Genomic DNA, 22,557 nt, shown 5'->3' with positions numbered 1-22,557 from the left:
TTTGACTTATTTTTCTTTTACAACACGACCGGTTTACCGACCTGCACGTAATCAAGCCGTTTAGCCTACAACATTTCGGTTTCATGGTTAATTTACTGGAAAATAACTGGGATTTTGGAAACGAATATATCTTCAGGTAATACAAAAACTACGCACTTGATTTTATATTAGTTAAATTAAATGGTACAAATATTTTGTTTTAACAAAATGTTGGTATTACTTAATTTAACTAGTAAAACGCAAGGTAGATTTATTACTAATCAATGGTGTACATATAGTGGAATGTTGGTAGAGGACTATTAGATATAAATTCATATAGGCTGCAAGACGAATCTTTAAAAGGCATTACAAACCCTGGTAAATTGAGAAACTTAACTTGTAGAAATCGACGGTGTGTATAGGAATTCTGGTTGAGGAGAATTTTGGGGCGAAATCTTAACGCATAAAAATGCGCCCTTTGCGCGGTATTATTTGTGCTTGCATTGCCTGAGTATCCAGTTTCTCACCATCAATTACTAGATACGATTGAGGGCCAACACTTTTGTCCGGAATTAGGCGAAAAGCTGTGACTGGAACAAACGTCACCCAAGGTAGCTGAATATGTGTTCCTTTATCCATGCTAATATAAAAAGAATCAGGTCGTCTGTATTCGTACCAACCCATTAAGTATTTACCTTAGCAGTAATTGGGTAACTTGAAATTTCGAAATGGGCGCTGTGTAAATAGATAAATTATGTTGATTCTTAAAGGTCCTGCAAAACAGCTATATTTTTTGTTCCTACCTTTGACAATCATTAACCAAATTATCCCATCATTTAGTACAGATTTTGGTGCAAAAAATAGGTCGGTTCCAATGAAGGGAACCATCGAAGAATAGACACAAACGAATTCTCCGCTCATAGTGACCCAGCGCTGATCCGGTAATGGTTCATCAAGTGGAGGTAAGGGTGGCATTTCTTCTGAAGGGGTATCCTCATTGACTGGTAAATAAAATATGGTGGCTTTATATGTACGGAGTCCTAGTAGGATACAAGCGCTCAGATTACATTGCAGCAGGCAAAATTCTGTAGTCTACTTACGCATTACTCTAGCCAATGCTCCCACAGTAAAACGGGCCTCTCCAATCATTCTAAGGCGTTCAGATTCAATATCAATATCTGCCATCAGACCCCATCCAACACTAAGAAAGCTGATTAGTTTCTGCTGCGAAGAATTCTATTAGAAATTGTTTTATATAAAGATTTATTAGAGAATCCTACAGGGAAATTAGTTGTGTTAATCAGGCAAAGATCCATTTCTCTGCTTTTTAATTTTACAACGTTGAGTACACTAACCACCAGAGGATCATGTAGATAAGGTTCACTGAAAAATAATAATTAGAATTTTTGTAATAGTTCCGACATATTTCTCAAAATTTTCTCTAATAGTTACTTATTGAAATGTGCTAGAGAACGAGCCAGCCCGTTGCCTGATCCCTGGGGAATTGCACCAACGGGAATTTCACACATGGTGTCCCAATCTTCTCTGGCAAACAATCCATTGAAAATCTATTTAAACAAAACATAAATGGGTTGTTTATTTTTAATCATAATATGATCAATGATATAATGTAAAGATACCTCATATAGCAGCCCATCTCCAGAAACTGCAACTATTCCTGTATATTTTGATAAATCTTTGGAATCTTGAATTATTTGTTGGCAATGCCCCACATGTGTTGTGACAATTAAATCATATGAAATATTGGCTTCTCCTAGGAAAGACCGGATTCTTGTGTTGAATGTTTTCAAGGCTACTCCTGGTCCACTATTTGGGTTTACAAATACAAGCAGTCTTCGTGATTCGGCTATGTTGGGGGTTGTAACAGACATGTGAGGATATATTTGATTGCTCTGAATCAGTGAATATAACAATGATTGCCATCTAACAAGAAAATTGGTTATTATAGATTTTGAATTAATTTTTAAGTTTTCTTTTTTCCATATACTTCGCAACATGATCACAATTTTCTACAAATGCAGGATACTTGTGACATCTCAGCAAAGCTGTTTCTCTTTTTCTATATAGACTTTTCTTGAAATCTGTTTTTGAAAGGCTGTAGAAATAGACACAAAGAAACACACTGACTGTGTCCTGCTCAGGATTTCTTGAACCCTCATTTGGATCTTGGTTCCTCATGCAAAGGCATCCAATTACATCATCTACATTGATTGTGCGTTTTTTGTTCCCGCTTCCAGTTTCCGTGATCGTGAGGTTGAACTGTGACAAACTAACTCTGCACTCGATTCCCCTGAAATTCTTTTCCTCGCAGTAATAAAAAATGTCATCTTGTAGTATGTTGGACATTTTTGTGGAACGGAATGAACGCTGTTGAGTCTGTTGACGTGTCAGTCCAAGGCAAAATTAGATAGGAGACGACGCACGTCTCCGATACATTACTTTAGCCTTCACTAGGCGACTATCGAGTAAATTATTTGCTTGTGTCCATCAAGAAATCTCTTAACGTTTCTAATCTCAGTACACGTGCACTGAACCTTTTGTTTATTGACTCGAAGACGTCATCTGGTGAGAATCTAAGCAAATTGCAATGAGAATGAGAATCTAAGCAAATTGCAATGAGAATGAAAATGAGAAATTTTTTTTATTGGATATCATATCAATGAACAATGTACACATTAAATTTTTTAAATGATTTATTACATGTTTTAATATAAGATGTAGGTTTAGGATTCGGGAAAATATTGTTTTGCGCTTGTTATAAAAATCAGCGCCACCATCCTACAGTTCTGAAGTAATCCAGTTTCCCGCGATAATGCCTTCTGTTTGAGTACTGAGCAGACGACATCTTCGTTCGTTAATTAGTTTGATTTGACAGGTCCAGGAAATTTGTTTTACTCATGTATTTCTTTTTGAGATATTCTTGGTTGGTCAGTTTTTATATTCTTATTAGTTTTGCCATTGGTGAAGACGTTAAGTATGCCACTCCATGTGAAGTTTGTAAAATAGTTGCCGGTGAACTTGAAGACAGACTCAAGGAAACTGGTAAAAGCCACGAAAACATCGAAACAGGCTACAGCATTGAAGCTAAAAAGGCAAAAAAGAAATATATCAAATCGTAAGAAATAATCTCCTGCTGAAATTTAAAAACAAATGTATAAATGTTGTTGCTTTTGCAGGGAGCTTAGATTAGTTGAATCTCTTGAAGGACTTTGTGAAAGAATTCTTGATTACCGAATGCATAAAGAAAGGACAGATACATCTAGATTTTCAAAAGAAATGAGCCAAACTTTTAAAACACTCCATGGTTTGGTGTAAGTATTTGCATTCAGTACATGAGAGGGTTTGTTTTACAATTTAATTATTGTTTTAATAGTGCAAAAGGTGTTAAAGTTGATTTAGGAATTCCTCATGAGATGTGGGACAAACCACCAGCAGAAGTTACCCATCTGAAAACTCAGGCAAGCATAATGTCTAGAGTAAATGTATATTAATTCACCTTTACAATTTTTTTCCTGTAGTGTGAATCTTTAATAGAAGATTATGAAGAAAGAATAGAAGAGTGGTACAACCACCAACAAGATAATATGGATTTACAGAACTATTTGTGTCGACAGCATGTTTTGCCCAAAAGCCAACAAAAATGCCTCGATGAAAAGGGTGAAACAAAAGTCAAGAATGAATTATAGTCAAGCCATTTGTCCAAATTACGCTTCATTAAATAAAGGCAGTACTTATGATTGTCCCTTTTTGGCAATATCTATCATTTCTCTAACGTCAACTATCTTTTCGCGTGGTTTTTTCTGATATTTACCACGTTCACGCTCTTCGTTATCCAAGGCTTCCCATTCTACAAATGTTACAGGTTCAACATTTCTTGCTTCAAGTTGGGATAAAATAGCATCACGGCCTGGTTTCCTTGTCCCAGTTCCAACAATTCCATTTTTTAAATCTTCAATAATTCTCTTTCCGACATCATGACCACTTTGCATAGTTGATGCTATCACTCCAACAGGTCCGCTTGCCACCCATCCACTGCAGAATACCCCTGAAAAAAGTCGCAAATAAAATCATTAGTTTTTGTTTGCACATATCGGTCTCAGTTTTTCACCTTGCATTCCTTCTACTCTTCCTTCTGTTTGGCGAATAATCCCTTTGGCATGGTCAAAAGGTAGTTCATCGGACAAGGGAAGGCTCTTATATCCGATGCTTTTTAAAATCATTCCACAAGGTATAGTTTCTCTAAGACCTGTATCTTCTACTTGAGGATTCTCCCAGTCATCTCCCGTCAAGTGATTGATGCCTACCACTAATCCGTTAACTTTATTCGCGTTTGAGTCTCCGACTATTTTTATCGGAGTTCGATGAAAAATTAACTCCCATTGCTTTGACGAGTCCTCTTCTGATCGCTTTATACTGGAAGATTGCAGCATCAATTCTGTGAGTCTTTTTCTAGGCCTAGAGGTTTCTGAAATTATTAACAAGACATACTAATTAAATATTCTGTTGTGACAAATTATTTTTGTTTTATACTAGGAAGACATGCATCGATAAATTCCGGATTTTCAAGATGAATCCGATAGGAATTTCCTGGAAGTTTAATCATTTCTCTCAATTCCTTGATGGTAAAAGCGACCTAAAATGAGACTAATTACAAAAAAATGCGATTTACATTTATTGTACAAGACAAAAGTTCACCTGCAAAGGTCCTCGTCTTCCGACAATTTTAACATTTTTGATTTTACTTTGGCTAAGAGCTTCTAAAGCATGTTGAGCAATATCAGTTTTCTGGGAAAAATAAAACATAATGTTAATTTTTCAGATAGTTTAAAATGTTTCAATAATACATTACCTTTAACATATCTATTGGAGTGAGAAGTATTCTGGCAATATCCAATGCAACATTTCCTTGTCCTATTATAACAGCTGTTTCAGCATCCAAATCAAACTTAAGATGGCTTTCTTCAGGTAACCCATTATACCACCCCACAAATTTTCTTGCAGACACAACATTACATAAATTTTCTCCAGAAATGCCTAACCACCTGTCTTGTGCAGCACCATAAGCCTATGTGGATTGAGTTATTAGTTCTTATTATAAAAATAAATCTGCTTTGTTGATTTTTAACATTATTACCAAAACCACTACATCATAAGCATTTCTCAAATCATTTAGGGTAACATCTTTTCCAACTGTAACATTTCCAACAAACTGTAGCCTACCAGACTTGGCAATAGCTGTGAATGTATTTATCACGTTTTTCACATCAGGATGATCTGGGGCTACCCCATATCTAAAAAAACAAACAAAAAATCAATAAAATAATAAAAATATACAATTTCGAGTTGATGAATAAAAAAACTATCAAATTTTACCTGACCAATCCAAAAGGCACAGGTAGCTTTTCAAACATATCTATTTCAAGGGTTGGGCAATTCTATATAAGAAAAACTGTAATTACCAATGTAACCACTTGCTATGGTTAGCAAAAATAAATGAATCAAGACCTTAAGAAGATGTTGAGCAGTGTAAAATCCTGCAGGTCCACTTCCAACAATGCATACTTTTTGATGACAGACTACTTGAGATGAGAAATTTACAGTTCTGAAATAACTTACAACGTTCTTGATATTTTTTGTCGTCCTACTCCACATTTTACGTGTACGGGTACGAAATATGTTCAAAAATAACAAAAACAAACTTTGAACACCAAAATCAAAGCAGAAGACTTTCAGGAGGGAAGAGTTTGGATGTTAATAAACAGTAGGAAAGTAAGTATGCATCTGTCGGGTGTTTCGGGGGCGTCCCTAAACTGCGAAAGCGAAACGCGAAACGCCTAAAATGCGAAACAGCTGTGCGAAACGGACCAAAATTTTGGGACCCTGTTTCGCATTTTAGTCTTTGGGTCCGTACTAAACTGCGAAATCGGTGTGTGCGAAACGTCGCAGCGTAAACGTCTTGGTAGCAGACGACAATGGACGCCGTCAACAAACAATTTGTTAAGAGTTTCAAATTTTCGAGACTTCGAGTTTCGCGCACCTTATGGCTGGTCCGCTCTCCGCTGGTCTATTTGTGTGTTGACCATGAATACGAAATACCTTGAATGCAATATGCAATAGGTGTTTTTAATTAGAAGATTGGTATAAAAAAAATTAATGGAACTTCTCGTTTCCATGTATCAGTATCAATCAGATTAACATTCTTAATTTTAAGGAAAGTTTTAGCTGATTAAATTTTAGCTTGATTTGGAACATGGTAGCTTTGATTTTTAGCTTGATATAAGGCACTCATACTGTTATGGCCGATTCTTTCTTTGTGCACGTACCTACTGGTTGATTTAAATTATTTAATGTAATGTATAATCCCTGGGCCATTACCTAATATTTTATTATTTAAAAATATCACCATAACGTGCTGCTCTATGTCTTTCATTAGTTTAATAATCGTAAAATGCGCATGAAAACATACAGGGGTAGTGGCGAAGAAATCGAATTTGATTGCCCCCCTTCCTCCTTTAATGCCTCATCATAGCAGGAGACAATGAAAAATGGCGGTAATCTCCGTCAATTTGGACCTCTGTGGAGAAAAGGAAAACTTTTTGTTTCGCAAGATGTTTCGCTCTTTAGTATGCCCTCCGGCATTTGGTCCCGCGAAACGGTCCCAAAATTTTGGTCCGTTTCGCACAGCTTTTCCGCATTTTAGGCGTTTCGCGTTTCGCGTTTCGCTTTCGCAGTTTAGGGACGCCCGTGTTTCGGAAGGAGTTTGCTGATGCCAAGTTAATAGTTAAAACTTTCCCCAGCAGAGCCAGAGTCATCTAACTTGTTTGATGACTCTGCCAGAGCTGTGAAAGTATTATATCCTTACTTAAAAAAAAAAACAAAAACAGGTACAACCTTTATTTTGTGCAAATATACAACGTATCTATTATACCAGTTTAAAACGTATGATTTCTCTTGTCCTGATTTAACCCGCGGGAATTTACCGCAGTTTCTACTTTCTAACTAGGACCAACCTGTTTTTAAATGTTAATAGAAAAAAAAAAAAACTTATGGTGTCCTGATTCCGTTTTAGCTTACTATTATTGCCTTCTTCTCTTTTTTTAACTAATAGCTAATAGTTATCATAAGCAGAGTTATCAAACCAGAGGTGTGCGTTTAACCGTTCTTAACCGGTTAAACCATTTAAGATTTATTTTTTGGGGGTTAACCACGGTTAACCGTTAATTTTTAAAATGGTTAAAATGGTTAAATTTCGCCGAAAAATCGGACTTTTTCCGACATAATTATTTTTTGGCCATGTCATACCCCAAATGGCCTAATCCTATGGCAATCCGTTAGTACCACTTTTTAGCGACATAAGAAAAACGATTGCGGCGACTAGTTGGACGAGTAGCGATCCGTTATTTTAGCTCTTACGGCGGGTCCGTCCGCTTTTTTATCGCTGAACGCCGCCCATCGTCCGCCGATACAGGCGGCTATCTACTGGCTATCTACGCGAAAATAATTAGGTTAAATATTTCGCAATAGCACAAGCGCTACCAACAGCGCAGGCCGCTAATGATTAACTTTCGCTCGATGCGCTCATATTCTTCAACTGTGTAATATGGACATAATAATCACATCGCATTTTTACCTCTAAGAACTTTCTGTTTTTTTGTTTTTTGTTTCATTTTTAAAGACGTAGATAATTGGGATTGAAATTTTTACATTATCTCTTTTACGTCGTTCTTTGAGGAGCTGAAAAGCTGAAACATTTACCAGGTGAACATATGGCCAACTTCATGAAGCAACCTGCAACCAGTTAAAAGTAGGCGCTCTCAGCAGCATTCTCCGTTTAGGGAGGGTGAGAATGTGAGATGGCTCCATCTACCATGTCGCTGTGTATGTGAATAGCCTTAGTAGTAATATCATCATATCAACGCCCAATTCCGTTTGTGACTCTTGTCAAATATTATTATTGAGAACAAAATTGAGAACAAAATATTGACGGCACTTTATAAACATTTATTCGGGTAACTATCGAATTTCTCATTAATTCATGAAAATCTGTAATGCACATTATAATGAATCAAATCTCAAGCATGATACAACTGATACAACAGTGGCATACTGCACATTTGGAAAAGTTATTAGAAGATAGACCAAGATAGATAACTATTAACAACATTGTAAAGCAAAGTACTTTAGCTGCAAACAATTTATTCTGAAACCAGTTAATAGTATAAACATCTTTTACATTTCTATTAAAATAGAAACAGATTATTAACTGTTTGATTACAATTTTTGTGATTTATCATCTGTTGCTTATAATATTCTTTTGATTACATTTACAGGTCTTGGAAATATAGCAATGCTCACCTGGTTGCCTATTTCTAAACAATAAGTTCAACTAAATTCTATCTGTCTGTAAACATTCAAAATCAAAATGGATAGTGTTGGTAATATTGGTAGTAGAAAACGTGTGGCAGGAAATCATTATTCTGCAGAAGAACAGGCTCTGGATCAGATTGCTAAAGAGGTTTTTACATAACTAATTAAAACATTATAAAGGTGAAACAATCTAAATTGAAATCTTATAGGCAGAGTCTAGGCTTGTTGCAAGACGACTGGCCAGAGCTGAAGCACGTGACATTCGTATGAGAGAACTTGAAAAGCAGCAGAAAGAAATGGAAGAAAATGCTGATCGCCAGTTTACTGCAGACAGTAGCATGGGTATGACTTTTGGTTAACTTGTTTCCCTTGAAGTTTGAACATCATATACCATTTCATTAATTAGATATAAACCCAAAGATACCAGTTAGTAGAACTGTTAGCACTGGTGTACCTCTAGCAGGGAATAACAGACCAATACTTGGAAGTACTGGTAGCTTTCAATCCAGTCGCCGTGGTTCAGAAGACTCAACTGATGAAAATCCTGGCCAGTCAATGACATTACGAGATCTTAGGGTACCTTCTACTAGTTTCTTATGAAAGACAACCAATTTCTCTATACCTAATACCAAGTTTATAATTTGTATATTTTTTAAATTATAGCAAGAACTCAAGGAATTGGAAGAAAAGTTCCGAAAAGCAATGGTTCAGAATGCCCAATCTGATAATGAAAAAGCTTCATTGATGTATCAGGTGGAGCTATTCAAAGACAAAATAGAAGATATGGATGAAGCTTATGCACTCCTTCAGGTAATATTATTATTGCTGTTTACATACTTATACGTTATTATTACCACAGTTAATAATATCCTTATTGTGATGTGTAGAAAGAACACAAAGACAAGCATCGCGAATGTGAAGATTCGAAGAGGGAAATGATGAGAATTCAGCAAGAGCTTAATTACAACCGCTATATTCTTGAGGAACGTGATAAAATGATTCAGGTTTGTCCTACCAAAATGTGTGCTTAAAGTATTTTAGTTTGATTCTGGTTGTGTTTTTAGGAACATGGATTAGTCATTGTCGGTGAAGATGAGGATAGTGATGAAAATACGACCACTGCTGTACGAAAGACTCCAAAGAAAGTCTTAGTTTCCACTGATGTAGCTTCTTTATTGGAAAAGGCGGGTGATGGATCACTCGGTAATTGTTCTTATTATTATGATTATTATTATTATTATTTCTTTTAATTTTATTTATGTATATAATTAAAATATATAATTAAAATATAAAATATGTATATATAAAGAAAGATAGCTGTTGTTTCCAGGAAGACTTGTGCTGCACACAATGTTATCTATCCTAAACTTCAAATAACAAAATAAAAGCATAAAATACTTTATTAATCTGAAAAACGTGCACACATTATGGTTTATCGATATAGGTATACTTGGTTATATAATTAAACATGTGAATTAATGTTTGTTTAGATGTACGGATACGGAGATTGACTGAAGAGAAAAACGAGTTATGTGATCAGCTGAGGCGTGTTAAACTGGATTTAGAAGAGGAACGCACAAAATCCATGTATCGAGATAGGCCGATTTCTAGCGCTCCTGGATTACCTAACGGTCCAATCGGCGATCTTTCAGAATGGCAGAGTGAGTTAATTGTTTGCTAGAATTTTCAATTAACCTAACTGTAACGTGAGATTACATTAAATGTTTTGTTTTTATTGTTCTATGTACACAGAGGAAGCAGTTGCCAAACAGGTTAATGACTACAAAATAAAGCTTCAGAAAGCAGATCAAGAAATCGCAACTCTTCAAGCAACGGTATGTTCTCTATTGATTCATTTCCCTTTTCTATTTATGATTCTTGGTAAATTCTTGGTAAATTCAAAGGTTGCTCGGCTGGAGACACAAGTTACTCGCTTTAGAGTGACCGCTGAAACGTTAGAAAAATCTGAAGATGAACTAAAAGTGGAAAAACGTAAACTTCAAAGAGAGGTAAGGTGTATCATTAATATTTTCCCTGTTTTTTGTGGCCGATTACCTCAGCCTGCATCGCTGATCTTAGCTACGAGAGGTCAAACAGCTCCTTGATGAAACGGATACGGCGCGTCGTACGCTGCAGCGCCAGTATGATAAGCTGAAACATGGGCGATAAACCTACTTTCGCTCAACCGTGAATAGTTTCATTGCCCATTTTAAGAAAATATGGACTGTCACGATGTAGGATTACGTTCAAGGTGGGATCTGATGAAGGGGGACGCTCGCATGGGAATGAACGTATTTTGAGACTTAACCTATCACTATTACCGAACTAGTACCACAATGAAAGAAAACATTGCACTAACTTTTAACGCTGCATTCAGCACCAAGTTGGAGGTTGCATCGCACTTGTTTGAATACTGGACATTAGTAGTTTTTAACTATTAGTAGACCGGTATGGATCCAATTTTATGTCCTATTGCAAATTTTAGTGTATGGTTGATTGATAAAGGGAAAGAGAATGCTGTTTGCTGACCCAATCAACTGAATGTTATAGGAAATCGTACCAACGTGCAATCTATATAATACTAAATTGAATAATATATTTTTTTAAATCTATTTTTCAGTTAAGAGAAACTCAGACCAAAATGGAAGAACTTGAAACATCACACAACCATTTACAGCGACGACTAGATAAACTGAAAACCGCAAAATCAGCTCTTTTGAAAGAAATTTAAATTCATTTTTTCTACATCTTATTACCTAGCCTTATACTCGTTATTTATTTCCGCTGGAGATGGAATTAAAACAACGCCGTTGCTCGGGGCTACGCTTCCCCATATTGATTGTGTGCGAGGAAATCTGTATTGTCGAATTATCCCATGTCGACGCATTTAATTTAATTCGCCAGTGCTCTTTACGTCATTTACCGTGTGCTAGAGAGTGTGTTGCTTAATTGAATCGGTTGAAGCAGATCTTAGTTGCTGATTGTCTGTAGAAGAAGAGAGTACCATTTTCTTTTGTTTAACCTTGCAAGCATGTTTTAACCAATTAAAAACTAGTGGTATTGCTATTGTACGGCTTGTGACATGAAAATGCAATGAACATTCTAAATAGAAAAACGAAATTAACTTGTTGATACATTAAACTTATTTGAAAAAAAACAAAAAACAGTGATTCTCAGTTTATGGAGTTTGTCAGCGGGAGGATTGTGAAATTAAGTGGTTTCAGGTGCGTCGAACTTAAAGTAAGATGTATTTTTTGCGGAAATGTAGTACATAGTTGTCTGTATTACAAGAAAAACCATTGCGAAAATTCTGACGGGTCGAATGTTCATTGGGTGAATTGATTCGAATATTTTGTAGAATCATCAAAGGTTAAATTCAAGTTAAATTAAATGTCTTGCGTTAAGTCTACACGTTCAATGGTTACACGTTTATACTGTATGACAATTAATTATGCATAAAGGAGATGCTTCAAGAACAAAGTCCTTCAACCAATCAAACTATTATACAAATTTTTAAACTTGGCGACCAGTAACCATTACACAGTTTGTTGAAAACAATAAACAGTTGCAATAATGTAAAGAAACAAGTTGTTTGTTAGACTATATCGCCAAGTATAGAGATCAAAGAGATTGCGACGCATCGGTCAAAAGGATTCCTGTTTATAAACCAATGGGAACTTAAATTAGACGCTAAAATCAGTTTGATACGCAATGTTACATAATTGTTCTCTAGAATCGTATAGAGTTGTAGAATATTCACAATCCAGCAATCAAACTGATCCTAGCTATAGCTGTCAATTTATCTGCAGCTATTTAGTTATTGTGTACTGCAAATATGAACATGGAAAGAACAATATTGAAGTAAATATTAACCTAGTATGAAACAAATTAACTGCAGCGAATCACACGTTCAGACAGAGTCATCTTTCCATTTACAAACAAGCGGGTAATCATGATGTGATGATGATTACAATGAAACAGTCGACAGTGGACACGGACACGAAAGTGGATCCCGACGTCCAAATGAAAACATCACAAACTCACAGGTGAGATCAATAAGAGTAATGGATATCCCGTGTTTAGGACTGGAATGGAGTAGTGCCATAAGATTTCAGCTCGCTAAAGACTTCGGTAAAAAATGCTGGTTCTGAGTTGAGTCGCAACATGTCACTTGAAAGTCGATCTATAATGAAGAGGCAACGGCTCCAGAAGCGGCTCCGATCAGAATCGACAAGAAACGGTTTCAGGGGATACGAAATTTCATTGCCCATGTACGAGTAGGACAAGTACAAACACGTGAGGACGATAGACTGCAGTTCCTGCTCCGATTCGACATTCTCGGTCACTATTTGTTTAACAATCAGGTAGACGAACACGACGTTCGAAGGGTTAACAAAGCCAATATCCTGAAAATGTGTAATTTGTAAACTGTTATTCTGTCCTTGAATCTGTGAAAAATCTCTCTAAATTTTTATTTTTACCTGCCAGCCTTGCAACAAGAGACTGCGATCCACCATTCTGAGCCACATCACGGCATCTGCGGCTTGAAAATCTTTCAGTCGGTGACACCGACGGAACAGAAAAACTCCAAAACAGCGAAGAAGTTCGGAAGTCGATGCTTGAACCACCGTTTTCTTAGTCTTGTTGACGCTGGGCTTGCTGTGAGCGACCGCTCGGTTATTATTATTCCTGTTGGCGTTAGCGTTGGTGGATTTTTGTGTTTTTTGCTCCAGTTGATCTTGAGTCACGTAATTTTTGTCTGTTTTCCGGTTGTGATTGCACGAACTCTTCGACTCGAATGGCGTTACCGACAGCGTCAAGGGTGGACGAATAGTTGTTTTCGTTTGAAATGTCGGTTCAAAGTAGTCGTTAGCTTTCAACGTGTAATACGATTTTTGAATGTTTTTATTGTTATCTAGCATGGAGTGGACGTTGTCTAATGGTGTTCGCAAAACGGAGACACGATTCGAGATTGTGGCGTTGTGAACCTCCATCTTTTTTTTCTGAGAAGCCGGGTTGGAAAGTCGCTTCCAACTGAGCGAATTGATAAACATGGACGACTTACGAAAATTGCGTTCGAGCTGCCCGTCTCGAATGTCGTTTTCATCGCGGATGATTGCGACAAGAGATTTATTGATGGCGTGATCCATTTGACTGGTGGTTGATTGCAAAATGGCGTCTTTGCTGTGACGAAGATGATTTTGAGTGTCTGACGTCGTGCCGACCGACGATCGGGTTTCACGAGGATTAAAACTCATGACCGTTCCCATGATCTTCTACAAGGAACCTTCACAATTTTTAGCGGCTGAATGATTCTGCAAATGTTGAGAACGTAGCTATCAAATCATTACTGATGTCGGAGCAAAGAGAAGCTCGCGCATATCGATCGTAGCCCTCTTTTCTCCTTTGCACGAGAATATCGAACGAACAACCCGAAAATGTTCCGACTCGTGCTTTCGCGTGCTTTTCTCTAAATTTCGAACAATGATTCGTTCATTCGTTGCTTGAAAAGGAAAAAAAAACAAAACAAAAACGATCCAGAAATGAAAATAAAAAGAGCCAACTTACTGTTTTGGATGAGGAAAACGAGAAACGTTTCACATCATCCGAGAACTTGAAAGGCGAAGCACTGCAATAATTCAACTCGTGTATAGCAGGGGTGCAAACGCTGTCTTTGCAGGGGGTGACATGGCAGAAGACTAGGCTACTTTTGAACGCATGCGTTCAGGGCTAGGTTGTCAAAGAGACGAATTCACATATCTTGGGGCACTCACGCGCAGTGTCCGACTCTTCCAGAAATCGATAATGCACTAAGGATATGGTGACGGATTCAGTGGGAGCGTGCGCAGCTTTGGTCACGGATAATTCCAGCAGTAGGCTAATGCACAAATAGGCCTACACGTTTATAGTATTTGATTCAATCTAGATTTCTAGCCTCTTCTGATTTCAACTCAAATTTCAAGCTGACTTAAGTCCAGCTACACTGGAGCAGTGGAGCTTTCTTTTGTATTTCTTTGAAAATGCTCGCGTATTTTTTTTTTAATGCGTCTCGTACTTTGCGTTTTAGAAACCTTTTTAAAGAAGTATTAACGTAAGAAACTAAGAACTTAATTTATTTATTTAGCTATCTCCCAATAAAGGGCATCAAAATTCTGGTTTTTGATTTTTATTTAAATGAGGAAAAGGACTTGTAAAAATCTATAAACATTTAAACATGTAGTAATTGTTGGTCTTTGACCACCAGACACCAGAGAAGGTCCAGAAGTGGCGAGATGATTTCTCAGGGGTCGTTTCTTATTAACCAGACGCCTTACCGTAGTTGTTGCAATTGTTCGGAGGTGCACGATTTTGTACTTTGTTCTTTAATTTCTGCGTCAAAGTCAAGAACAACATTTATCGTTGATTTAAGCGCGGAAAATAAAGCGAAAATCAAATAGATAAAAATTTGTTTTCTTTTTCCCTTGTTTTGAATTGGGTTGGGCCAACTTTTCTGATGTCTTCTTAATGGGCAATGGAGTAGTTGGACATCCTGCGTTGTGTATTCTCCGCAAATGCGAAAATCTCATTTGTGTCCAACTCGGTCTGTGTCGCCTACAGCGTCTTATGGGAAAACCAACTTCTCCTCGGTAATAAATTTGTTTTCTTATCTATGACTCTGATTTTCCCCCCTTTTCTTCCTAACAGTTAATACTTTATTCATTTCTCTATTATCTAATTTTTATTTCTATCCCCAATTCAATCTGGTTAATTTTTAATCAATTTTTGTTTGTGACTGGTTTTTTTGTTCGTCTCCTGTAGCAGACGTTTCTAGACGTTTCTAGACAGAATCGACCACGCTACGAGCGAAATTCTTCTGCTACAGGACACAACAAAAAAACCAGTCACAAACAAAAATTGATTAAAAATTAACCAGATGGAATTGGGGATAGAAATAAAAATTATATAATAGAGAAATGAATGAAGTATTCACTGTTAGGAAGAAAAGGGGGGAAATCAAAGTTATAGGTAAGAAAACAACTTTTTTAACGGGAAGAAGTTGGTTTTTCCATAAGACGCTGTAGGCGACACAGATCAAGTTGGACACAAATGAGATTTTCGAATTTGCGGAGAATGCGCAACGCAGGATGTCCAACTACTCCATTGGGCATATACCACAAATAGCACACTTACGAATTACCTGCTAGTTTGTAAAATAGGCTTTTTGCCTATTTCTGGTGGCGGCAGCATTTTAAAATTTACTTATTCTTTACTTTCCGCTTAAAAAAAAGAATCCGAGGACGAATCTATCATTTTTAACTCTGGTGGCAGGGTTGCCGAAAATGGAGCCTCAAGTGAACTATTGAATTTGAATAGTTAATACCAGGGCTATGGCTATACCAGTTTATACTCTATAGCTCTGATTAATACTTAATACTAGTCAGTTGAATTTAAATAATTATTTGATGATATGCAATCATTTTTAAAATGGGGAAAAAATTGTGGTTAACTCCCTACCTTCGTTATGCAGATAAAACATTTGACCTTTGTTTATTTCATATTCTTCTTATGAAACTCATATATTTTGTCTGTTTAAGGCATATCGGGTGGACGTTTACTGGAAAAGAAAGGAAGAAATAAACCTATCTGAGCCGTTTTTCTTGCAGAAGAAGACATTTCAATTCCAAACACGTATTAACTTTCCTTAAAGCAAGTAGAATTTGAAGCAAGTTTAGTTTTCGTCCACACCCTAAGAAGTTCAGCAGAATGAAAACAGCCTCTCTCAGCAGAAAGCTAACAGCCAGATCTCAATTGTTGAAAAACAAACAAACAAAGAAAAAACAAAAAAAAAAACAAGATGCAACACGAAACAAGAATTCTGCTCGATTTTATCATAAGATTTTGGAAATCCATAACAAAAAAAAAACAAAGAAAAACAATATTACTCTATTTTCAGTACAGAATTTTTGACAAACATTCACTCATCAATTTAGATGATAGCAGGTTCTTCTATTTTTTAGGGATATTTCCCGAAAACCCTTTGTTGTTATCTACCTGATACTTGGGTTTTCCGTGGGTGAATGGTATGTAACGGTATTTAATCATATGCTGAAAAAGAGATGATATTAGTTGACATATTCTATAATTATGTATGAGAAATCACCTTTATCTGGCGTTTCATAGTGAGGCAGAAAAGTGTGATGAAGTACATCACAAGTATAGGCCAAAATACAGGGACATTAAACACTTCAAAGAAAGTGCAAAACACAGCAATAACAGTTGATTTTGAGACTGAATACCAAAACTTAAATTCTGGTAGTCGTCTGATAAATGGCCGAAATTCTTCATTAACTTTTGTTGGCAATTCAGGACCATCTTCTGACTCTAAACAAACAAGTTCAATAAAAATGATATTTTTCTTTTAGGAAAACAAATTACCTTCAAAATCAGACATAGCAGGATCAATTTTAGGAGAGAGAAATGCAATGAATAGATTCAAATGGTAAATGCCCAATGCATAGGTGACTATATACCATCCCTATACACAAAAGAGAAAATTCATCAGTTATGGATTTAAAGAAGGGTTCAAAGAAGGGTTTTCTCACTTACCTTGCTGAAAAAAACTCTTGCCAAAAATAGTGTTATCAATAGAAAAGTGAAGATCCATCTTGACATTGGATGAGGAGTCGACTTATCCAAAAGAGACTGATAGGACTAAAAATTACAATTTTTCATATTACATAACCTTTTATCTACATCTTGTGTTAACTAGACAGTGCCTTCAATGCAATAATTGAAAGTTATTTGTAATTTAAATACCAACCCAAAATAAAAAGTATAAGAATGTAAAACAATTTATTACTTGTCCCAGCCTCTTAAAGAACTGCATTAATAGATTAGGACTTTGCCTTGAATCAGCTCCTTGGTCAGGGATCATCATAACAGCGGAATATCCTAGAAATAAGTTTAAGGATATTGAATCATTCTAGCCGACAGCTCGACACGTCATTTTAGAGAGTGTGTGTGTGTGTGGGGGGGGATTGGCTGAGACGCACGTTCATTAATTTTATTAACGACACTGTAGTTTCAAAATTCTTCGAATTCGTGAATAGCAAATCCAGTTTAATCACTCTTAGAAATTATTTTAAACTTTGATTTTGTAATTTACCTAGAAACAACACGTTGCAGAAGAAAGAATTATTAAGGTTTTTTTTAATTTAGGCAGCCATGACACTTTATTCTTCGATAGGTACGATGGTACTGTGTGCACGCTGTGTGTCCTGTAATGTAATGGTGAGGGCTGCTGTAAACACATGGCCGGGAAATTGGGCTGTTGCCCCGGCCAGAGTTCTAGCAAAGTGATGGAGGGGTGGAGGGGTGAAGCCGTGAAGGCGAGTTGGCAACTGGCGTCACCAGAGACAGAGTGATAGAGGTAGATGGTGACGTCGCGCTGTGGAAATTCTCCATAAGGCTATGTCCGAGCCGCCGCCTTTAAAAAGGGTGACACCTTGCGGATTTTTCCAAGAACTAAACTGAAATTTCCCCGCGAGTCCGTGAAATAAGATTACAACATGCTGTCTGTAAAGCAACAAAACTCAAATGTAAAGTTACACTTAAATTATACTACAAATTATACCATAATGCAAATAGTTGATGATTTATAAATATTTTTCCTTTTTTCATGAAATGAAATAAATATCAAACTTTAAGTTTTATTCGTTGTATTTGCTGTTACTTTTTCTTTGACTTTTTCACATTGAATTTCAGCACTTTTTGGTATTCTTGACAATTTTTTGTTAGTTTTCATTTGCGTTCGATCACTAGACAGATGTATGTTTCGAAATCGCTTAGACTCTGTGTGAAAACGAATATGTACATATTGCATTATTAAATAGGGCAAGGAATCTTCGTGTTTATCACAGCAAACATTCAAAACATTTAGTTTACATAACTCTGACATGACTTCCTCATAGCAATAAATGGTAGGCAATACAGGTGAGGTGGATCACAGAAAAATTTTAATTTTCTATTGGACACACTCATGCCAAACTTCAAATCAAACAGCAATAACACGGCTCCTTCTTCACTCACATCCGCACCGTATCCAACATGACCATTGCTACAGGACTTGTAAGACAAATCCCACTTAGGTTATAAGCCACCATGATGGCTCCCTGTTCAGAATATTGGACCAATTCTCCATCAGACCCTGTTGTAAAACAATGAAATTTAATAATTTAATCACATGTTCTTTTACCATATACACCATGTACAAGAAACATACATAGTACAAGAATGGTGACAATGTTGGCATTTTCATTAACCACAGCCATTCCTACATTTTTGCAGTTGGCACCTTTGATCAAAGAGAAATTAAGATTCCCATCTGGTGAGCCATCACCGGTCAGACGGACATAATAGACCTAGATTATATGCAGAATATAAATAGCATTAAGCTTCTTAGAAATTGATAAAGATATACCTTGTTTTTAGATGTAAACAGTATCAGAACTGTTTGATCTTTAACTCTTTCAAGGTAGGATTTGGAAACAGTTTCACCCTGTTCTAGTAAGTTGGGCTTGACATCCTTCCGTTTGGTTAAGCCAACTTCCAAACTTTCACTGGATGATTTCCCAGGGGAAGAGTGGATAGTGTGAATATTTGTTGTAAACTTTAAATGCAAAAGAATTATTGCTTGCCCGTTAACTACAAGTATATAGAAAACTTACTGTATGCTTCTTGACATCTTCGAGGTATGATTCTTCTTCATTCCACATGCAAATGTGTTTCCTATTCAATACACATACATATTTGTCATTGATGCCGTTATAGACACTTTTCTATGTAATCTGGTTTGATTGTCTAGTGCTCCAACTTTTAAGGGGCTTCTGATCTGACAGCTGCAATTAACAAATGATAGGGTCAACAAACAAAAATTGTCTTCTGAAATATAAATCATACCTTTTCTTTTTCTTGAAGATTTTAATTTCAACGGATTTGAAAGAGACATTCCCTTGAATAATACCAGCCAATGGAAATCGTGGAAAGGAATGAAGAATGATATTTTTGCTTATGTTGACTGAAGGCTACGCGTGGCGGCGCTGCGTTTAAGCTAAGGGTGTAATCCGCCAAACAATTGAACCGCCTCTCGCCAAACAATTGAAAAAATCTTGAAAAACCTCGGACTTAGCCTTATGGAGAATTTCGACAGGGCGACGCCACCATCTCCCTCTATCACTCTGCCAGAGAGTGATAGAGAGTATGATCACGATGTATAATGAGAGGTGGGCAAACGCGAGAGGAAAGAACTGTGCCAACTTTCGGTAATTGTTCTCACTTCTGCCGCTAGGTTCTCTAGTGTTAGTGGCCCTGAAATCTGGCGCCAAGTTTAACCATTGTGGATAAAGCATCTTGGTTAAAGGGTGTTTTAGTTTAGAAACAATAAAATTAAGACCATGCTAGTTTGTAATTTTTTTTCATTATAATTGTTAATTCTTGATTGTTTTTTTCGCTTTTGAAATGTAACAACAAACAAAATGCAATAAAAATTACGATTTTTCACAATTTGGACAATTTTCTTGACTTGTGTTGCTTACTTGACTTTTTGGCCACGTCCATCTCATTTTTTTTTCACTTAGCTTGAAAGCGAAAACGAAGGACAATGTATTCATAAACTAGAAATGGAATTGTCACACGTTGATGTGTTTCACAGCAAACAGAGTAGGCCTAGAGGGTGAATTTTGACACCTTTTCAATAACCGACTCAAAACAATCCCTGATATAGCTGTCATTTCCATCGAAATGTTTAATTAGCAAATTCTCAACACAAGAAATAAAAAAAAAAATTCTGAGTAACTTTTTTTTAGCCCACCCTTATCTCTGAGAATTACAAGGTTGTCTGGATATTCAGAATCACTTGGGATATCTTCTTTTGTGATTAACGTGTCCATACATTCTTTGCATTTTTCAAGTTAAAGAAAGAAATTATGAATTGAAACAACGAAATGGAATCTACTATCAACAATGAACAATGGCAGACGCTTTACTTCTGATAATTCGCGCCAAATCTCAGGGCCACTAACACTTGAGAACCTAGCGGTAGAAGTGTAAACAATTTCAGAAAGATGGCACAGTTTTAAGAGGGGGCGCCCTACTGAGTTTGCCCACCTCTCATTATACATCGTGGTATGATGGTCATCATGGTATGGTGACGCGACCCTTAGAGTCAAATAAGACATTTCACCCCAAACAAATTTTTAATAGTTATTTCGTTGGTGAGCACTGTTCATGCCATTACAATATAGTTCTGTTCGAAATCCCCGTGAATAATATCGTGCAGAACATGTTAAAAAGTTATTTGAATTTTGTTGTTTTTTATTTGTTTACCCGTGTAAACACACGTTCTGGTGGAAATAAAAGATTTAAAAAAATATAAAATTGTAGTAAATCTTTCATTAGCTATCTAATTGTAACAATTTGGTGCAATTATGAATAAATTTAGTGTGCGAAAAAAAAATCTAACGTAAAGGGTAAAGAAGGCCATCTTATTCGGGACAGGCCCGAAAATTTCTTATTTGGGACGAAATAACATTTTTCAGTATAATAGAAAAACGAAAAACTAACCCGATTTTTGAAAGGGAAAGTTGCTGAAATTAAAGAAAATGAACGGATCTACGTTTTATACAACCATGTCAATGTAGCTGTACAAATTTTAAAGATATGACAAAAAATATATTATGAAAAAGGACTTAGAAAAAAACTAGATTTGGGACGTTTGAAATCCATCCATATTAAGGTATTTACTATTTAGGGGTTATTTTGAGCTGAATTTAGTCTTAAAATAAAGAGCTCGACAGAATCTCTAGATTCCATTCATAGAAATGCAAGAATAAATAATAAATTTGCATAAAATCGATCGTGAAGCTTGCTGGTGATAAAACCCATAACACAAAATCGGGACAGTATAATGTACACAAGATGCCCTAGTTGAAGTGTCAATATCTGGGATTTACTAACTTCTTTTTTAGTTACGTGCAGTTTGACGACACTTATTTTGAGGTGGAATGTTGATCATGCTGAAAGTTTTTTCATTACGTCTAAATTGATGATTTTGTAAAAGGGTCTTGCATTCCCTCATTGATAATTCCAACTTAGTTTGTTATGAAATCTGTTGAAGGATATTTCAGGTGGCTCAGTGGATTAAGTGACCCTATCAGATACATGCGCTAAGAAACTTTTAGTCGTTGGTGGAAATCCAACAAATTATTAAAATTAGTTAAAAAATCGCCTTAAGGCTGTCCCGAATTTATAACACAGTGAAGATACCCGTACAATTAATTCTGTGGTCACATCTCCCTACGGTCTGCATCATACCTCAAAGAGATCAAAAGTGGAAGATATTTTTGATTTGATACGGTAGGTGCTACTGGCCATGGCTGGTTGCCACTGGTGACAGTTTACGGGTCGCCATCACTTTTCGTATTGCCACCCTGACCTATCGCTGTTTAAATGGCTCCGCACCACCTTACCTGACTCGTCTAATCATTCCTCTTGAAAACTCACGCAGCCTACGCTCATCTTCATCTGCTCTACTTCGCTTTCCTCGCACTCGCCATGTTAATCTTGGTGATCGATCTTTTGCAAAGGTCGCTCCTGCCATCTGGAACCGACTCCCTCTTGCTGTTCGTAATGCCACCACACTCCCCAAGTTTCGTTCTCTTTTATTCAAGCACCTTTTCGATTGATGTGTCTTATGCTTTTTCTGTGACTCTTACCCTGACTGTACTTTCCGCGTCATTAGAACTTTATTTGGATAATGCGCGTTATAAATAAATCAAATCAAAATCAAATCAAATCAAAGCCATGGCGTCCCTTAGATACCTTCGCTTCGATTTATTGAATTTTTGTTGTAGTTACATAGCACGAAGGCAAAAAAATAGACACGAGAAAGAGAGGGGGAATAACAAAGAATTTGGACGGTTAAATTAAATTCTTTCAATAAGATGTGATTCGAGAAGGAAGGCTATGACGGAAACCACTATTTTCGTTTGCGTGTGTTTAGGGATGGAGCCATTCAGTCCTAGTAGGGTCGGTACGTCGATCGGGATGTTGAGGGGGAGGAGTTTCCTTTCGAGGTTGTCCCTCGCTTCAGAATATTCTTTGCAGTAGAGGAGCACATGTGACGCGTCTTCTTGTTCTGGGCTGAGGACATTC

At 36.6% G+C, this 22,557-nt stretch overlaps 7 protein-coding genes and 1 long non-coding RNA gene across 17 annotated transcripts; 2 read left to right on the top strand and 6 right to left on the bottom strand.

The window, feature by feature from the left end:
• Positions 1-131: 131 nt before the first annotated feature.
• On the bottom strand, positions 132-2,555 carry LOC124196332 (sphingosine kinase 2-like). Of its 2 annotated transcripts, none has more exons than XM_046591333.1 (8): positions 1,988-2,555; positions 1,620-1,923; positions 1,432-1,547; positions 1,260-1,362; positions 1,080-1,203; positions 783-1,019; positions 675-714; positions 132-619 (listed from the first exon to the last, which is right to left on the bottom strand). In XM_046591333.1, the coding sequence occupies exons 1-8, from the start codon at positions 2,344-2,346 to the stop codon at positions 436-438; spliced, it is 1,467 nt and encodes a 488-aa protein (XP_046447289.1). In that variant the 5' UTR covers positions 2,347-2,555; the 3' UTR covers positions 132-435. The 2 variants fall into 2 exon arrangements, with proteins under 2 accessions (XP_046447289.1, XP_046447298.1); XM_046591342.1 differs by having other exon boundaries at positions 1,080-1,200; positions 1,988-2,536.
• A 330-nt stretch (positions 2,556-2,885) lies between these two features.
• LOC124198912 (NADPH:adrenodoxin oxidoreductase, mitochondrial-like) lies at positions 2,886-5,797 on the bottom strand. Of its 4 annotated transcripts, none has more exons than XR_006876755.1 (9): positions 5,506-5,791; positions 5,374-5,435; positions 5,135-5,291; positions 4,850-5,065; positions 4,696-4,785; positions 4,531-4,633; positions 4,109-4,465; positions 3,497-4,045; positions 2,886-3,084 (listed from the first exon to the last, which is right to left on the bottom strand). XR_006876755.1 is itself a non-coding variant. In XM_046594972.1 (9 exons), the coding sequence occupies exons 1-9, from the start codon at positions 5,650-5,652 to the stop codon at positions 3,071-3,073; spliced, it is 1,380 nt and encodes a 459-aa protein (XP_046450928.1). In that variant the 5' UTR covers positions 5,653-5,797; the 3' UTR covers positions 2,886-3,070. The 4 variants fall into 4 exon arrangements, 3 of the variants coding, with proteins under 3 accessions (XP_046450928.1, XP_046450916.1, XP_046450935.1); XM_046594972.1 differs by having other exon boundaries at positions 3,812-4,045; positions 5,506-5,797; XM_046594960.1 differs by having other exon boundaries at positions 2,886-4,045; positions 5,506-5,797.
• On the top strand, positions 2,898-3,737 carry LOC124199275 (protein canopy homolog 3-like). The gene is made up of 4 exons (XM_046595094.1): positions 2,898-3,115; positions 3,177-3,311; positions 3,374-3,458; positions 3,519-3,737. The coding sequence occupies exons 1-4, from the start codon at positions 2,898-2,900 to the stop codon at positions 3,684-3,686; spliced, it is 606 nt and encodes a 201-aa protein (XP_046451050.1). The 3' UTR covers positions 3,687-3,737.
• A 966-nt stretch (positions 5,798-6,763) lies between the features above and the next one.
• On the bottom strand, positions 6,764-7,202 carry LOC124199357. Its single transcript, XR_006876821.1, has 2 exons — positions 6,929-7,202; positions 6,764-6,861 (listed from the first exon to the last, which is right to left on the bottom strand). It is a non-coding gene; the product is annotated as an uncharacterized LOC124199357 (long non-coding RNA).
• A 599-nt stretch (positions 7,203-7,801) lies between these two features.
• On the top strand, positions 7,802-11,491 carry LOC124190357 (leucine-rich repeat flightless-interacting protein 2-like). 4 transcript variants are annotated; one of them, XR_006872994.1, is made up of 12 exons: positions 7,826-8,009; positions 8,331-8,515; positions 8,577-8,709; positions 8,774-8,943; positions 9,031-9,177; positions 9,255-9,371; positions 9,432-9,570; positions 9,858-10,028; positions 10,120-10,202; positions 10,272-10,376; positions 10,447-10,618; positions 10,988-11,491. XR_006872994.1 is itself a non-coding variant. In XM_046583081.1 (12 exons), the coding sequence occupies exons 3-12, from the start codon at positions 8,423-8,425 to the stop codon at positions 11,096-11,098; spliced, it is 1,269 nt and encodes a 422-aa protein (XP_046439037.1). In that variant the 5' UTR covers positions 7,828-8,009; positions 8,078-8,216; positions 8,331-8,422; the 3' UTR covers positions 11,099-11,491. The 4 variants fall into 4 exon arrangements, 3 of the variants coding, with proteins under 3 accessions (XP_046438977.1, XP_046439122.1, XP_046439037.1); XM_046583081.1 differs by lacking the exon at positions 10,447-10,618 and adding an exon at positions 8,078-8,216 and having other exon boundaries at positions 7,828-8,009; XM_046583021.1 differs by lacking the exon at positions 10,447-10,618 and having other exon boundaries at positions 7,802-8,009.
• A 105-nt stretch (positions 11,492-11,596) lies between these two features.
• On the bottom strand, positions 11,597-14,254 carry LOC124190556 (cyclin-dependent kinase 5 activator 1-like). 2 transcript variants are annotated; one of them, XM_046583332.1, is made up of 3 exons: positions 13,936-14,254; positions 12,849-13,837; positions 11,597-12,773 (listed from the first exon to the last, which is right to left on the bottom strand). In XM_046583332.1, exons 2-3 carry the CDS (start codon positions 13,635-13,637, stop codon positions 12,447-12,449), a joined length of 1,116 nt encoding a protein of 371 aa, XP_046439288.1. In that variant the 5' UTR covers positions 13,638-13,837; positions 13,936-14,254; the 3' UTR covers positions 11,597-12,446. The 2 variants fall into 2 exon arrangements, with proteins under 2 accessions (XP_046439288.1, XP_046439370.1); XM_046583414.1 differs by having other exon boundaries at positions 12,849-13,682.
• Positions 14,255-16,215: 1,961 nt separating this feature from the next.
• On the bottom strand, positions 16,216-17,773 carry LOC124206286 (protein RER1-like). Of its 2 annotated transcripts, XM_046604052.1 has the most exons (6): positions 17,513-17,773; positions 17,207-17,298; positions 16,954-17,058; positions 16,783-16,882; positions 16,508-16,728; positions 16,216-16,452 (listed from the first exon to the last, which is right to left on the bottom strand). In XM_046604052.1, exons 2-6 carry the CDS (start codon positions 17,282-17,284, stop codon positions 16,354-16,356), a joined length of 603 nt encoding a protein of 200 aa, XP_046460008.1. In that variant the 5' UTR covers positions 17,285-17,298; positions 17,513-17,773; the 3' UTR covers positions 16,216-16,353. The 2 variants fall into 2 exon arrangements, with proteins under 2 accessions (XP_046460008.1, XP_046460096.1); XM_046604140.1 differs by lacking the exon at positions 17,513-17,773 and having other exon boundaries at positions 17,253-17,304.
• Positions 17,774-18,047: 274 nt separating this feature from the next.
• On the bottom strand, positions 18,048-19,574 carry LOC124194901. Its single transcript, XM_046589659.1, has 5 exons — positions 19,306-19,574; positions 19,074-19,244; positions 18,827-19,015; positions 18,629-18,767; positions 18,048-18,553 (listed from the first exon to the last, which is right to left on the bottom strand). The coding sequence occupies exons 2-5, from the start codon at positions 19,119-19,121 to the stop codon at positions 18,432-18,434; spliced, it is 498 nt and encodes a 165-aa protein (XP_046445615.1). The 5' UTR covers positions 19,122-19,244; positions 19,306-19,574; the 3' UTR covers positions 18,048-18,431.
• Between the last annotated feature and the right edge of the window lie 2,983 nt (positions 19,575-22,557).

The sequence above is a fragment of the Daphnia pulex genome, chromosome 1, assembly GCF_021134715.1.
Source record: "Daphnia pulex isolate KAP4 chromosome 1, ASM2113471v1".
Lineage (NCBI taxonomy): Eukaryota > Metazoa > Arthropoda > Branchiopoda > Diplostraca > Daphniidae > Daphnia > Daphnia pulex.
Note: the sequence above shows the minus strand (reverse complement) of the source record. Positions and strands in the feature narration are given on the sequence as shown.